General features: G+C 40.6%; 1 protein-coding gene across 1 annotated transcript in view; it reads left to right on the forward strand.

Moving 5' to 3' along the window:
- Positions 1-14,998, forward strand: part of ZFHX4 (zinc finger homeobox 4) — a 173,926-nt gene that overhangs the window by 136,904 nt on the left and 22,024 nt on the right. The window contains 2 exon segments of the mRNA XM_087825449.1: positions 6,485-6,553; positions 12,674-12,790. Of these exon segments, the coding sequence (XP_087681575.1) occupies positions 6,485-6,553; positions 12,674-12,790 (186 nt within the window).

A 14,998-nucleotide genomic window follows, 5' to 3' on the forward strand; every position in this document is an offset into this window, starting at 1 on the left:
TGATTGATGTTTCTCTCTTACGTCAATGTTTCTCTCCTTCTCCCTTCCTCTCTCTCAATAAAAAAAATCTCTAAAACAAAACTTCACAAGCAAAAACCAAAACAGCCAGTGCTCCACCTGAACAAAGGCCATCACTGGGTGGGGGAGGGAACCGTGTGTGGACAGAGGTGCTTCCTAGGTTGATGAGCAGACCAACGAAGCCAACACAGCGTGCTAAGGAGTGAAAATTGTTTCTGACATTTAAAAACTTACATATATTGGGGTAATACTGGTTAATAGTATTATGTACGTGCCAGGGGTACAACTTTATAATATGACATCTGCATATTATGTGCTCACCACCTAAAGTCTGGTGTCCTTCTGTCACCATATATTTGACCCCCTTTACCATCCTCGCGCTTCCCCTGCCCACTTGCCCCGTGGTGATCACCATGCTGTTGTTTGTGTCTATAAGTTTGGTTTTTTTGTTTATTCTGTTTTTCCATTTGTTGCTTTTTGTTTTACATCCCACATATGAGTGAATCATATGGTCTGTGTCCTGTTCCATCTGACTTATTCCACTCAGCATGATCCATCCGAATAGAGAACAGAGAGAGATTGTGACGAATCCTGTAAGGACTTAAGTCTTGATAACTGGGCAGCTGGTTGATAGACGAGAACATGATATTACTCCTAAGTTAGGACAATAGAAGTTCGGTCTTTCAATTTCAGCACTATCAGAAATAAAACAGACTCTTACATGGAGAAATGTATTAGGAATTAGTAAATTTACGAAAAAATTTAGTAAATTTAAGAAAAAACATTTCAGTAAGAACACTTTAAAACATGAGACATTAAGAAGATGCATGAGTAATTTACTGAAACGAATTGATAACAGGAACTTATTAAATTCTTCTGAGGTCCTATTACACTGAGATCATAGATGACTCAAGAAGAAGAGAGAAGTGATCAGATATTCCTGGCCCAGAGGCCCCAGGAGGTAACTACTCCCTTACCATAAAAAATAACTTCTCGGTGAAACCAGACGGGGCAGGGCAATGGAGCTTCACTTTTCCAGAAAATAAAGAATTGCAAATCCAGCCCCATTCTGATAATTGATAGGGGAACATCCAGTGTACTTCAGTCCCTTACTGCCTGGGAGAAATAATTTAAGAGAAAGCACGGCAGGTCCACAAAGATGATGTTGCTTGGTTACTCAAAACCATTCGGTAGCATGCTGAGTTGCTCCGCTTTTTAGAAGAGCCCTCTTTGTATCCACCTAGGGAAAGGATGGCAAAGATCACTTGAAACCATATTTAATTGCAAACTTGCTTCATCTGAAAACAGGCCTTGCTTTTGCAGTGCACAAGCCAGTTCAGAGGTCTTTGTCAAAATGTGAACTACCACATTAGTAATACATGTTGAATTCGATGTGTTCTTCTAAATATTGACGTTGTGATGATGGATTTGCTTTGAAGGAGTTTGAGCTGGTTTTGTTTGTTTGTTTGTTTATTTTAGGAAGTAGGAAATACAAAGTTTTTATACTTCCTGGCCCAGGAGTCCTGGGGGCTGCCTGGAGGCAGCATTGTTCAGAGGAGAGCACAGAGCTTTTGGAGCCAGACAGACTCAGTCCAAATCCTACCTCTGCTGCTCTGTCCCTTTGGAAAAAATTACTTAAAATGTCTGACCTTTGATACCTCATCTCTTCCACAAAAGCAATGGTTTTCTGTTATAGATTTACTGCAAGGGTTGAGTAATGAAATACATGTTACATGTTTAGCACTTAACAGGTTTCCAACAAATGTTCACGATTATTTTGAAATTTAGAGAGCTGCAAATACCTTCTCCTTTGTGTTCATAGTCTGTAAAATATCCTTTTAGGATGAGTCACAGAGCTGCCCTAGAGGTGGGAGGGGCTCCGGAAGGGAGATGAGAGGGGCCCAGGAGCCTTGTTGAAACTTGTGGACTCTTAGAATTTTGTCTTATTTTCCAATTAAAAAGTAAAAATTGGGGTCATCATCTACTTTTTTTAAAATGGATGAAAGTGAAGTGGAACTAAGAGCAATGTTACGTAAGATACAGAAAATGTTTCTCTTTCTCTTTATCACTTTAAGCCAGTTGGTTTAATATTTATTCAGTTTGGCTGTATATATTTTATTTTATGTGCTAAACGTCTTGCTAAAAATAGTGAAACGCCTTATTGTTTCATCCACTAACAAGTCAGTGGTAGGGGGTGAGACAGGAGAGATCTGTAGGCAAATGCTGTCCTAGTACAATACTTGGCAGCTTAAACATTCACCTATTGTTTTAAAAATTCCATTTTCTACTGAACTTGTGCCAAATGCTTCCCAAATTTTGCTGATAAGAATATAAAAAGCACATGGCTGTTGCAATCATCAAGTGCAGATTAGATTACGTTTATTCCCCAAACACAACAAGCAACCTTAAATTTAGAATTCTGTTAATGTATCTAGACTGTTTTAGAAAATAAAAATTCCAGATCTTTCCCTGACCATCAGATTTGTAGCAATTATAGTTTTTTGAAACAATATTATTCCAATTAGCAGGGGGAAAAGATTTGAAAGATGAGAGCTTGAATTTTGAACTAAGATCAGATGCCTGATCTTAATTAGGCATCAGTTTACTTACCAGAATAAACATTATTCATGAAGGGAAGGGAAAGGTGAGAGGAGAAATTAGATGGAGAGTTTATGAGGGGATGTCGTAGTACAAGGAAATGAGAGTTAGCTGTGAGAACTTCCATTCTCATCAATTAAAGAGAAGAGGAACCCGCAGCATTTAGGTTTTAAGTGTTGTCTTGGGAGATGGAACCATTTGGGTTAGGCTAAGGGCATAGGCGGTTAGCAAATTCAGGCCAAATGAGAAAAATGAACATGAGGAATAATTGCAGAATTAAGAGGAGGGCGACTTTTAGGATTTTAAATATATGGCTCAGTGATGTCATTGTGGTTAAGGGAATTACCCCTTCAATAACCTGCGTGGGTTCAGATCATAGCCCCCCCAGTTGGTCAGGGTGTCCTAATGACGTGAAGGGTACCAGTCACTCCTGGCACGGAGCGAGTCCTCTGTAAAACGTCGTTGACGATGGTGATGGTGATGATCGATACACTGCTCCACAGAAGAACGCGGCCCACATTGTGCAAATCAAAATAGAGTAATTTGGTACCATTTTCAAATCTGTGATCATCACCCAATTGACAGAATAGAGGAGAATACTAGATAAATTGTCAGTGGTATTATTTTTAATAGTATTAAACCAGAAAGGTCAGGTGCTAGAGAACACAAATTAGTAATCTAATTAAATCACCCTCGAAAGGGACAGACCGTGTTAACAGCAGTCAGATTTGTTATTACAGAGCAATTATGAGAGGGAAATATTGAAAGACGCTGTGTGTCTTTGCCAGGTTTTACACAGTTCATTTTACGCAGGCAGAGAAGTGTAGGTTAACCAGTTTGTTTGATAAGCCAAAAGCTCCTTTATTAAAATATGTTATCATTTGTATAAAGGGAGAAACACTGCTGAGGATCTTAAAAAATTCCCTGGCATACTGATCGACATTCATTTATGAAATTTCTTGCACGAGTCATTCTCACTGGGGCCGACTCCAGTGCCATGTGACCTAATTTGTGAAGTTAAATAACAGTTTCTAGTTTTGACATTTTGTACATATCCTTAAATCACTCTCAAATGAAATGATTTCCATGTGGCACCAAACTATTATTTGTTTACATTTTATATTCAAAGGATGTAAATCTTTTGTGAAAGAGCAGAACTTTCGCAGGACCAGTGAATAGTTGCTTTGTTTTTTTCTTTTTTCTACTTGGTTTCTGACCTTCACAAAGATAGGAAACCTGTCTAGGCTCATAAATATTGTGTTATTCCAACTGGACCCATCCCAGATTTCACAGACTTTTATACCCGGCCACTCGGGGTTTGTGCCCAGCTCTGTCGGGGGTCACACGTGGAGACCTGAGGACAGAGTGAGTTACCGCAACCTCTCTGGGCCCCAGTGTCCTTGTAAACTAAGGATTAATAAATGCCTCATGGTTTGATTGTGAGGAATACATGCCTGCTTTTACATGAATAGCTATCACAGTACCTAGCAGGTCCTCGTTTTATTTTATTTTCGTGTATTTTTAAGGATAGCAGTCATTTGGTCTACCTCACTGAAATACTAATATCTATTTGAGCTTGTCTATTTAAGAGTTCTTTGATAAATTGTTTATTTTTTGCTAGAATATTGGGAAAGAAATGGCTTTATGCACATATTCATATATATATGAAAGGAATTAGTGTCTTTCCTGTATTCATGTTTCAGGATTTAGGGTGTAGATTAGTATTTTGAATTAGTGTCCTACATGACTTTGATATGCCTCACTCTGTCTTTAGCTACGAATCTGTGAAGACAAAAATGTTTTGCTTTGGTTGGTGTGGCTCAGTTGGTTGGAGTTTCATCTCATGCTCCAAAAGGTTGAGGGTTTGATCCCCGGTCAGGACACATATAAGAGGCAACCGATCAATGTTTCTCTCACACACTGATGATGTTTCTCTCTCTCTCTCCATTCCCCTCTCTCAAAATAATCAACAAAAACATATCCTCAAGTGAGGATTTAAAAAAAAAGGAAAAAAAGAAAGAAAATTAGAGGAATTCACAATTAATTGGGGAACTATTCATGGATCATGTAAAAATTCACCTTAATACCTCACAGTAAGTGCTGAAACATATATACACCCTATATCCTAAAACAGATGAATCTCAAGATGAGAATATTATAAAATGTCCTAGAGCCCTGGGGCTTTAAATTCAAAGCTCTTTCAATTATACCAAAAACAGACACTAATTCCTGCCACATATGTATAAGCTAATTGTTATGGGAGCATGGGGGAGGCGACACTGGCTTTGGGTTTTGAGGAAACAATAAGAGTTTAATGTGAGAAAACAAAACTACATTCAAAAAATACAAGGGACAACGTTGATCGAGGCATAAAGACAGGAGAGGCCATGAGGAAGACGGTGGGCTTCTTGAGTAACATATTGGATGGACATCAATGCCATGATCTGTTTGGGAGCTGTTGTTGGATTTATAAGCAAGGACTGAGCAGAGATAAAATCTTCCTGTCAAGACAAATGTAAGAGATAGTTACAAGAAAAGTGTTTTTGGTTGTTGGTGGGAGGATACCGAGTATTCATAATGATTGTCTTATTTTTAAATAGACTACTACCAAAGGCCAAAGGTTTCGTACATAGCAGGAAAAACAATTAGTAAATGCAATAATTGTGCCTTGGTGTGCACTTCTATTTTCAAGGTTAATTATTTGTTTAATTAAAACCATCAGAATCAACCAGTGATGCTATTGCTAGAAATATTAGATGAACATGAGTGTCTTTGTCAGTGTAAGAATTGTGTGACCACTTTTTTAAATCTCTCAATGCGATTTAGCCTTTTCTTATTTGGAAGACCATATCACATTTGTATTATTTTCTCTTGCAATTGCTGATTATTTCTACAATTATAGCTGCATTTTACAATGGAAGGAATTGAGCCTTAAAGAAGTAAAGTGATATACCTAAGGTCCCATACCTAGAAAGTGGTGGAGCCACGATTTGTACACACACCATTCTGTATTCTTGAAAGATTGCTCTTGAGATATTATGAGATTAGTTTGGAAAGACAATGAATTCAAGGGGGGGAGAATGCTGTAGAGGCTATTGAAATTGTCAGGAATGAGAGGATGTCGGAGGAACAGAGAAACACATGTGATAGGGGCCATTGTAAAATTGAACCAAGAGCTTGTGGTGACTCAGTGGAGAGAATGAATGAGGTGTTGAAGATGATTTCTGAGGTCTAGTTGTTTTTTCTAGATTTCTCTACAATAGCAAATGCAAAGGAAGCATGGAGTTGGATGAAAATCATGACTTGTGTTTGGGGTTGAGTTTAGCAAATCAGACCGCTGTTGGCACTCTGCTCTGGAGCTCAAATAAAAGATTTGGGTTTAGTGATGATGTGGACATATTCTTCAGGTTTCCTTTAGTGATTGTTTTGGCTTTGGTCTCACATATATTGAGGGTCTCCCATATATTGAGGGTTTTTTTAGTGTTTTTCTTGTTGTTGCTTTGCTACTTTGACAGAGAAGTAGAAGTAAGCTCATAATTTATGTAATGTGTCATTGCCATTCTAACGCATAACCCTATAATGTAGGCTTGGCCAGATATCCAGGAGGTAAAAATCAGTATGAGATTTTCCTGCTTCCATGTTTGATCTACACTGTGTTCGTGGTGTGCTGCTGATCATTTAGAATTCAATCTAAGTTCACCCCTGTCTGGATTCATCTTGCTGACCACTACTCACTAGAATGTAAGGTGTGCCTGAGGCTCCCCTGAGCCCCGCAGGATGCTTATCTCATTGAAAGCCAAATTGAGGTTCCTGTGATACTGACTATGACTGCAGAGCTGATCACCTGTCACTCTGATGTTCTCTGCAGAATCTGCCTCTTTGGGAGCCAGGACTTGTGAGGATGACCTGACGGAGCAGCAGCTGAGAGCAACCTCAGGTAATTGGTCTGTTTCTTCTCAAAATTGTGTCTGCCTGTCCTTAATGAGTTACAGTTGCTACTCTCATCATTTATGTAATACATGGATCTTTGGAACTGCTCCATTTGGATCTGGTCAGATCCCTTATTCAAATGAGTTAACAGCAAAAGCAAATAGATCCATATATTTGGATGCACATGTAAAGTGACTTCTTAAAGAATGAGGAACATCTGCTGGGTAATTTCTCACATCTGCATTTATATGCTATGAAGTTTCACCAAAGTGGTCAGTTTTATACAAAGGATAAGCCAGTAAGCCAGATATTATTTTTACACAATTAAAACAACCTGGTTGGTGGAGTTATTTTTGGCAATTAATGGGTTGATTGGATTTTGTGTAGCCGTGTCAACACATTTACTATTCCCTATGCTTTGTGTGTGTATGTGTATGTTAAAAAATGGCAGCCAGGCCTTGTTAGCTGCATTATATTCAGATAATTTAAGAGGAAACTCACCCATGTTGCTACAACACACCTCATTTATTTCTGCTATATAAACATGATCCCAGTTCCCTGATTTATACAATTGGAATAATAATGTGTTATATAGAACAAAAAATGATTATAAAAAGTCCTTCGCATTCATAATGGGGTATTGAAATACTTTAAAAAACACACACAGTTTTGCAAGTGAAAACATTCCTGCAATATAAAGTCAGGATTTCCCTCTTTAAAAAATTATTCAGACTTTGCCTTCACCTATGCATGTCTCATGAAAACTTTTTTATTGTATATGCTATTTTTTCCTAGAAAACTAGACAGCATATTTAAGATAAAACAGCGTGAGCCCAATTTGCCTTCCCCATCTCAAATCAATGAAAATATTTCATGAATGACCTCATGGGAAATAATAAGGCAAAGTCAAGACTATGACAAAAAATGTGAAACTAAAAAGCTACCACTCCCTGTCAACACATTTCTTTATTGTTTTTGTTTACAAAATCTCCAGCTTCACCTCAATCTCTCTGAGAAGCTATATGTTCCCATGCCTTTTGCATATTTCCATGGAGATATTCTACAGGGAAGTCAAATATAACCAATTCCAAATTGAACTTCTCTTTTCTGCAAAAACCATTTCTTCTCTTTTTCTCCATTTCACTTGATGACATCATGCCATAGACCTCATTACCCCAAGTAAGAAAGCTAGGAGTCATCAGCTTTGCTCAAAATATTAGTGCCGTGGACTATTGGGCATAAGTCATGTGTAAGATTTTTAGACAATATTTCTATACAAATAAATAAGTTGTTTTCAGATTGCAGTAAATGTGATCCAGGAAATAAAAGAGGTAATGCTCGAGCAGAGATTGTCAAGTGTGGTCCCCAGGAGGAGGGTGTGACAACATCTGTTGAGCAGACACAGATGTGACCACTGGATTTCACAGCATGGAAGTCATTGGAGGCTCTGAGAAGAGCAATTGGTGTGACGCCAGACTAGAAGGGTTGGACAGTGGATGCGATTTAGTAGAAAGAGAAAATGCAAGGACACCAAAGCAGACGAAACCAAACCAACAAATACTCCTTTTCAAGTTTCACCGAAGGGGAATAGAAGAATGGCAGAGTCTGGATGCCTCCTTTTCTCCTTCCAATTTTGCTTCCTAAGTTCAATGTGATGTTTCAGCTACCCCGTATTGCCCGCCTACTCTATTCCAGGCACTGTTCCAGGAGGACTACGGCGAAATAAGATAATCACTATTTTCAGCAAATGTGTAGCTATTAAGGAAAATAGGCAGTACATGGATAATTTCCAAATACTGTGGTAATTTGTGTGAAATGCACGTACAGAAAAAAGAAGAAAATCTTACTCAGAAACATTAATCCCAGTTCAAGATTCAGGGAAGACTTTTTGGAGAAAGAAATAATTAATAGTACTAGTAATAACATGGCTAGCATTTTTAAATACTTATTTTGTGTTAAGCTCTGGGCTGACCGATTTTTATACATTGTCTTATAACACACCTATGAGGTAGGCATTATTAATTCCATTTTTACAGATGATGAAACTGATATTTCCAAGTTGGGCTTGAAGGAAAAACAGACATTTATATACAGTAGAGAGAAGTTGTCCTAGAAAAGACGGGGAAACATAATGATATGTATAGGACGGTGGCATTAATAACAGTCACATGTTTCTAGAACAGTGGCTCATGAAATGTGATCCTTGCGCCAGGAGCAGCATCTTCACCTGGGAACACAGAGATGTAAGTTCATTGGCCTCCCTCTGAATCTACTGACTCAGAAACTCAGGGCGGGGCCCAGCAATCTGGTTTCTAAGAAGTCTTCCAGGTGATTCTGATGATGCAGTTTTTTAAAATATGTTTGTGTGATTTTAGAAAGAGAGGAAGGGAGAGGGAGAGAGAGAAAGAGAGAGAAACATCAACGTGATGTGAGAAACATTGATCGGTTGCCTCCTGCACGCACCCGGATGGGAGACTGAACCTGCAACCTGGGCTTGTGCCCTGACCGGGAATCGAACCTTCAACCTTTTGGTGCATGGGATGGCGTTCAACCAGCCGAGCCACACCAGTCAGGGTTGGTTTTTTTCTTTGTCTGTTTTTTAATATTAAGTGCTAGGTAGGAAGTGAAAGAAAAAATGAGACTGGAGTGGCAGACCAGGACAAGGTATCTCGGAGGTATTCTTGCCATGTACAGAAGATTGAACTTTCCCTTGTAGTGAGTCTCTAAATGATTTTAAGTAGATTTAAGTAGATCATGCAGAGGATAGATTTGGAGGTTGGTGGTAGGACTGGACAGGGAGACAGTGCCGGAGGCTAGAGAAGAATTCTTATAAGCCAGGTGTTTTGAAGACATGCTCAGTATATAAACTAAAGATGTTCAAGTTACTGTCCTCTGCTGCTTCTTTACATGCTCACTCCTTGGGCTAAAAGGTGTGCAATGCTTTCCTTAGAAGACTCACAGGAGAGGGTTCCCAAGCCCGTTGTGTAAGGAAGCCATGGGGCCAGTGCAGTTGGCTGGGCTTAGGTCATCAGTTCATCACTGGAGGAGATGTGCTTCAGAATGTGTATTCTAATTCTCTAGAGTAAATTAATAGTGATTTTCTAATAGTTTTTATTCTTTAAATGAAAATACTCTAGTCATTCCAAACTTTTCTTTTAAATATAGTTTATACATGTACACACTAAATAGCTTGTAAGGCCATCATTTTAGCCACAGTAAAAATGCTAGGGGAAATGAATTGTACTGTACTTCTATAAGACTGTAGTATTATTTCAGAACATTTAAAAAGAAAAATGTGTTATCATTTGTCTGAAAACTGGAAAGTCCTACTCTTGTTTGTTTGTTTGTTTCCTACAAAGCATCTTACACTTTATGGCATTTTACAGGGGAAGAAACTGGTACTTGAAAGTTAGGACACAGCCACTCCTCCCGTAACCCCAAATCCAATGTACAGTTTTTCTAGGGAGAGTGGTTTCTCCACATTAATCTCCTGACTCTAAAGTCTATTTATAAAATGAATGTCAACTCTATTTCAGAAACTTTCCTTAAGAAGGAAAGCGAGCTTTTTACTTTTTTTCGGACTCATATGAAACTTTATGGTGGATATAAGTTACCCTTTCATTATTTTTTGCATGATTAAAAATTTGCAAAGTTCTATGGCTCCAAAGCGCCCACCTGTAATAAACAGCTCTCGCCTTCGAAACCACAAAACAGGTCTGAATTGCTTGAGCATTAGAGCTAATTGCCTGCCTACTTCAAAGGAAGAACCAGAAAAGGGGGCGGGAGGAATGTCCCAGAAGCAGAGGCCGCGAGGGCAAATCCACCTCCCGAGGTTGTGAGCTGTGGCTTGGACGAGCCGGGCGAAGTTGCGGCCTCGGGACTGCTGTTTGCGATTAAGCTGATGGCAGCCTCTCCACGCCGCTGACACGGGCTTTGTTCGCATTCAGATTTCTCAAACTGTTGCCAGGGTCAGGCGGAGGTCAGACACCGCCGTGATGTATAGGGGAGCATGTCTGGGAATTTCTCTCGCCCTTAAAACACATCCTAGCAAATGAAGAATCGGACCCGGGAAAACCGTCTGGTGAGCCCCGGGTTGCACTGTAGTTTTTCTTGGAGTGCTTTCATAATTTTGTTTCTCTCCTCCTGACACCCCATGTTTTATTAATGGGAGTTGCGATAGCCCTTACAATTTTATGTCCCCTCAAGATAAGGACACCGGCACCACGGTGACACTTCATTTTCCAGCCCTGGGGGAAAGGTTCAGTAAATCTCCTCAAAGAAGTCTGGCCTCCCTTCCCCAGGATGAGCCGGAAAGTAATTGCCGTGGGTTGTCACAGGTCGCGGCCTGCCACCGGATGTCACGTCACGTGTGTGGACTTGGCAGAGACTCGGCCCAAGCCGGCCACTGTCCCACGCAGCCTGGGTTTGGCCAGCAGTGATGACTGCTGGTGAAAGCAGGCTGGAGCCCTATGAATGTCCATTCTCTCTTCCCAAAGTAAACCGTCCACGTGGGTTTGCTGGAAAGGGACACTCCCCCCAAACCCTCAGATGACCGACTTCTCCACAAGGACCTCCCCACTGCTTTTGTTCAGCAGCAGAGTGCAAACCTAGAACAAACGGACTCGTGTGGTGCCCCTGAGGACTCACAGCGGAAGCCAGCCCCGACTGCGAGGCTATCAGGTGTCCGTGCTTTCCGTCCGCTTTGCCCCCCGGAGCCCAGCCCCGTCCCGTGTCGTCTCCTGCTCTCACAGTAGCGGCGCGGGGCAGGCAGGGGAGACGCTCAATAGCATTTCGTGTGTGTGCTCAGCTGCTACACATGACGGTGGATATTTCATTCTGCTGTCAGAACGTTATTAATAAAACATGGGGTGTGGAGAGGGCCACGGTTCCCCCTTTCAATCACTATAGCATTTGCAATGAAAATTTTATGCAGTGTGTAATTTTCAGTTAATGCTTGACACTTAAAATGTCCATAGCAGCGTTTTGTATGGTTATTGAAGGGTTAATTGTATCCTGTTCTCGGCATAAAAGCTCCGCTTATCAAAAGCAAATAGACCCGTGTATGCATATGTGGCGATGACCTTTTGCCTTTCCAGGGTTAATTTATATGGTCATTAAAGATTTTATGAAATTGAGCAGCCCGGTGCTTCAAATCCCATTTTACCCCCTTCTCCTAATGTATGTAATTCCTACCTGAACAGGGGGATATGATTTTTATTTTTTTGTGCTGCCGTGAAAACAGCATGGCATGCTGTGGGGAGTTGCAAGTCTGGTTATCTGGCATTACTCAGATTGCTAAAAATTCATTAAAATGTGACATCAGCACAGTGAGAGACAAATGATCACAGGATGAAGAACAGTGGGCCTTTCACGGATTAGTGCTGCACAGACCCAGCGCAGAGGCTAACTGCATAAACAGATTAACCCACCGGCAGCGGCGTAGCTAAGATTTACGGAATAATTAAATAGGTTTGAGTTACTATGAGGATTTCCATGTAATCTAGCTGGTGTGAACCCGTGAATGAGGTGCGGGGTGATGTGGTTGTCATAGAAGAAATAGACCTTCTTATGTCCTACTCCTTGTAGAGCTCCCCCTATAGCAAAAACAAATCCCAGTGTAACTGAACTTTTGAGATCTTACTTTGGCAAATTCCAAAGAACTCCTCTGGGGTCCAGGGACTGGAGGCAGGAGTAACACCTGTCTTACAGTTCGCCGGTTGTTACCATATTATGTCACGGAGAATTTTTTCTCGGAATTTGGTTTGTTCTGCCATCTACCCAAGTCCATGGAATGGGGGGTCCATGTAACAACAGGACTGCCTTACACTCGTTTTCCCAGCTTTCCTGCCTTCAACTATACTTAAAATGATTTCTTTTATTTTAATTCAGTACAGGCCCATGTTCTCAATGGATGTCAGAGAAGTTACTTGAGATAATTTGCATTGGTACCGTCATCAGGTTCTAGTATAACTTTTGAATAAATTTATGTTCTTTTTTTGAGAATGAATGTCTGCAGATGATTCATAAGTGGCCAACTTTTTAAATGGTCACATAGTTGTTTGAGTGCACATTTTTTTGGTGTGCGGGGGGATTTCAATCCTACTGACTGGTCTGCCTTTCTGAACAGAAGAACCAAGCGAGGAGGCGGAAGGACCTATTAAGGCTACAGCGGTCGCCGAGGAGGGTGAGAAAGACACGAAGGAGAGAGACCCCAGCGAAGGCAAAAACTCCAGCAAAGACCCCGGTAAGACCCTAGAACCTCTCACCTTCCTTCCCCTACCCCCACTCCCCGAAAGAAGCCCTGCCTTCACCCCAGTCCCATGCTTATTAAAAGCTTTTATTCATTTTAAACTGTCTAACATTTCCAGTACTATTCGTTGCATGCGCACTTTGCATGTGACTTCTATCAGTAGCCTCCCATTGACCTATTTTTAATCATAACCATCTGACAGAATAGATGTGGATAAGTTGAAGAATATTACAGGACGACCAGCAAGATTATTTTTTAATCAAATCAGTTTGTGTGCTTGTAATTTTTTAAGCGCCTTTCATTAATCTTAGCTATACTTGTGATTCCTCTGATGGCATATTAATTTTTCATAAGCACAGGATTAGATATCCCTTGAAGTTTTTTGTTCAATCACAAGCACACCCCACCCCAATCACGTAACCCTAAAAATAAATGTTATTTTTTTCTCGCTTTTTTTTTTTTATAACTTACACTCAGGAATTTGCCCTTTTTAAGGGCATCTATTTGAGGCATTTCAAACGAAATCCAGTGAAAAAGTTTACAGATGATCCAGTCTAAGAAAGAGGAAATATTGAAAAGGGATTAGGTGCTGGGTAATTTTGATCTTCTAGAATAGACAAATCCCAGTAATGAAAGCTACTGTCTTTGAAAACAAACCTTCGTGTCGTGACATTTACTTGTGCACAAACAAACCCTAGGCCAGCATCTGGTACGGATACCTAAGGCTTTTCCTGTGTTTGATTTGGCAAATATATGACTTCATCCATACTTTGTATGTATGAGATGGAAATCTACGGTCGCGATGAATAAATATTACATTGGCTACTTTTGCTGTGCGCTATACCTAGTTTTATTATGTTGGACTCACTGAAGCAGAAGAACTGCTGAAACGGGTTCAAGCCTATTAGTTTCAGGTAGTCATCTATCTTTTCTTGGATTCTAGTGACAGCCTCATATAAAGAAGCTCGTTTTCACTATGAAGACATTGGGCTGTGCAAAAGAAGACCATTTTTATGTGCAAGTTCATTCAGACCCGAGTTATCCCCCATTTGCAATTCAGCCTTCGGCACGTCTTAGTTTTGCATTCCCTTCAAAAATAATCTGAAGGGCTGCTCCCACCTGGCACCGTTCAATGCCAAGTTGCTCTCGGAGTCCAGTGTTTCGAAAATGCCACTTCAGTTTGCGTTGAGGATGTCGTGGCAAACATGTGATCCTAATTTGACTTAAACAAAGAGGGTGTGAGGTTGTTCTGGAGCCCAAAGCAACATAAAAAAAGATGCCACAGCTATGTGTTAGTAACCCAGCTCCTGGGGCTACTGACAAGGAATTTGAGGTACCTAGCAATCGGTTAAGGTCAAGGGTAGTGCCATCACCTCTTGGAAAAGAGTTGGAAATAGCAAGGTAGTCAGTTCATTCACTCGCTAGGATGGACCTCGTCAAGGCTCCATCGAGGCCCCATCCACCTGCGTTTGGTGGCGTCTGTCTCGGTCATACCAACCGAGGTTGCACAGGACACCCCTCCCAGTCTTCCGAAGAATGTGTGAAACTCTCAAACAGCACATTGGTGTTCGCTGAGCGCCCCTGTAATCCTTATGCTTGGTTTTAAATACCTAACCCCCTATAAAGAACGGATTCTGGGAACCTCTTGAAAGTGGCTCCAAGCTTACATTGAGGAAACCCGCCGCAGACGCTGGCGCTCCGTCCCCACCAGCAACATTCATTTATTTGCATAAATAATGGGCTCATCACTCCCTAATGGCCTGATGAGTTATTGTCCCTTCTTAGGTGCCTAACTGTACCATCTAGACAGGACTAGAGCATAGGGAGGACACGGAGAGTTGCGTAACAGTCGTTGTTTAAAACAAGTTTTTATCTCTGCAGAAATGCCTCCCCAGGTTTCTCTAAAGGGTTAACATGAACTTTAAAACCATCTAAAAGCAGTTACCGAGCTGCAAATATTTAGCCTTGAAACCTCCCAGATTTCAAGACAGTTCTGGCTATTGACAACTGACATGAACCTTTAACAAAGTTTTCTGCCTCTAAATTGAATCTGATTAGGTGTAAAAATTATTACGTGGATTTTTTTCCCCTTGTAAATATTTCTAAGGGCTGAGTAACCACTTCTGTATATATTGTTTCTTCCTTGTGTCAGTTATAAATGTCAAAAAATACGAGCCAACTTATAAATTAATCACTATCTTA

Source organism: Miniopterus natalensis, chromosome 16 (assembly GCF_054644295.1).
Source record: "Miniopterus natalensis isolate mMinNat1 chromosome 16, mMinNat1.hap1, whole genome shotgun sequence".
NCBI lineage: Eukaryota > Metazoa > Chordata > Mammalia > Chiroptera > Miniopteridae > Miniopterus > Miniopterus natalensis.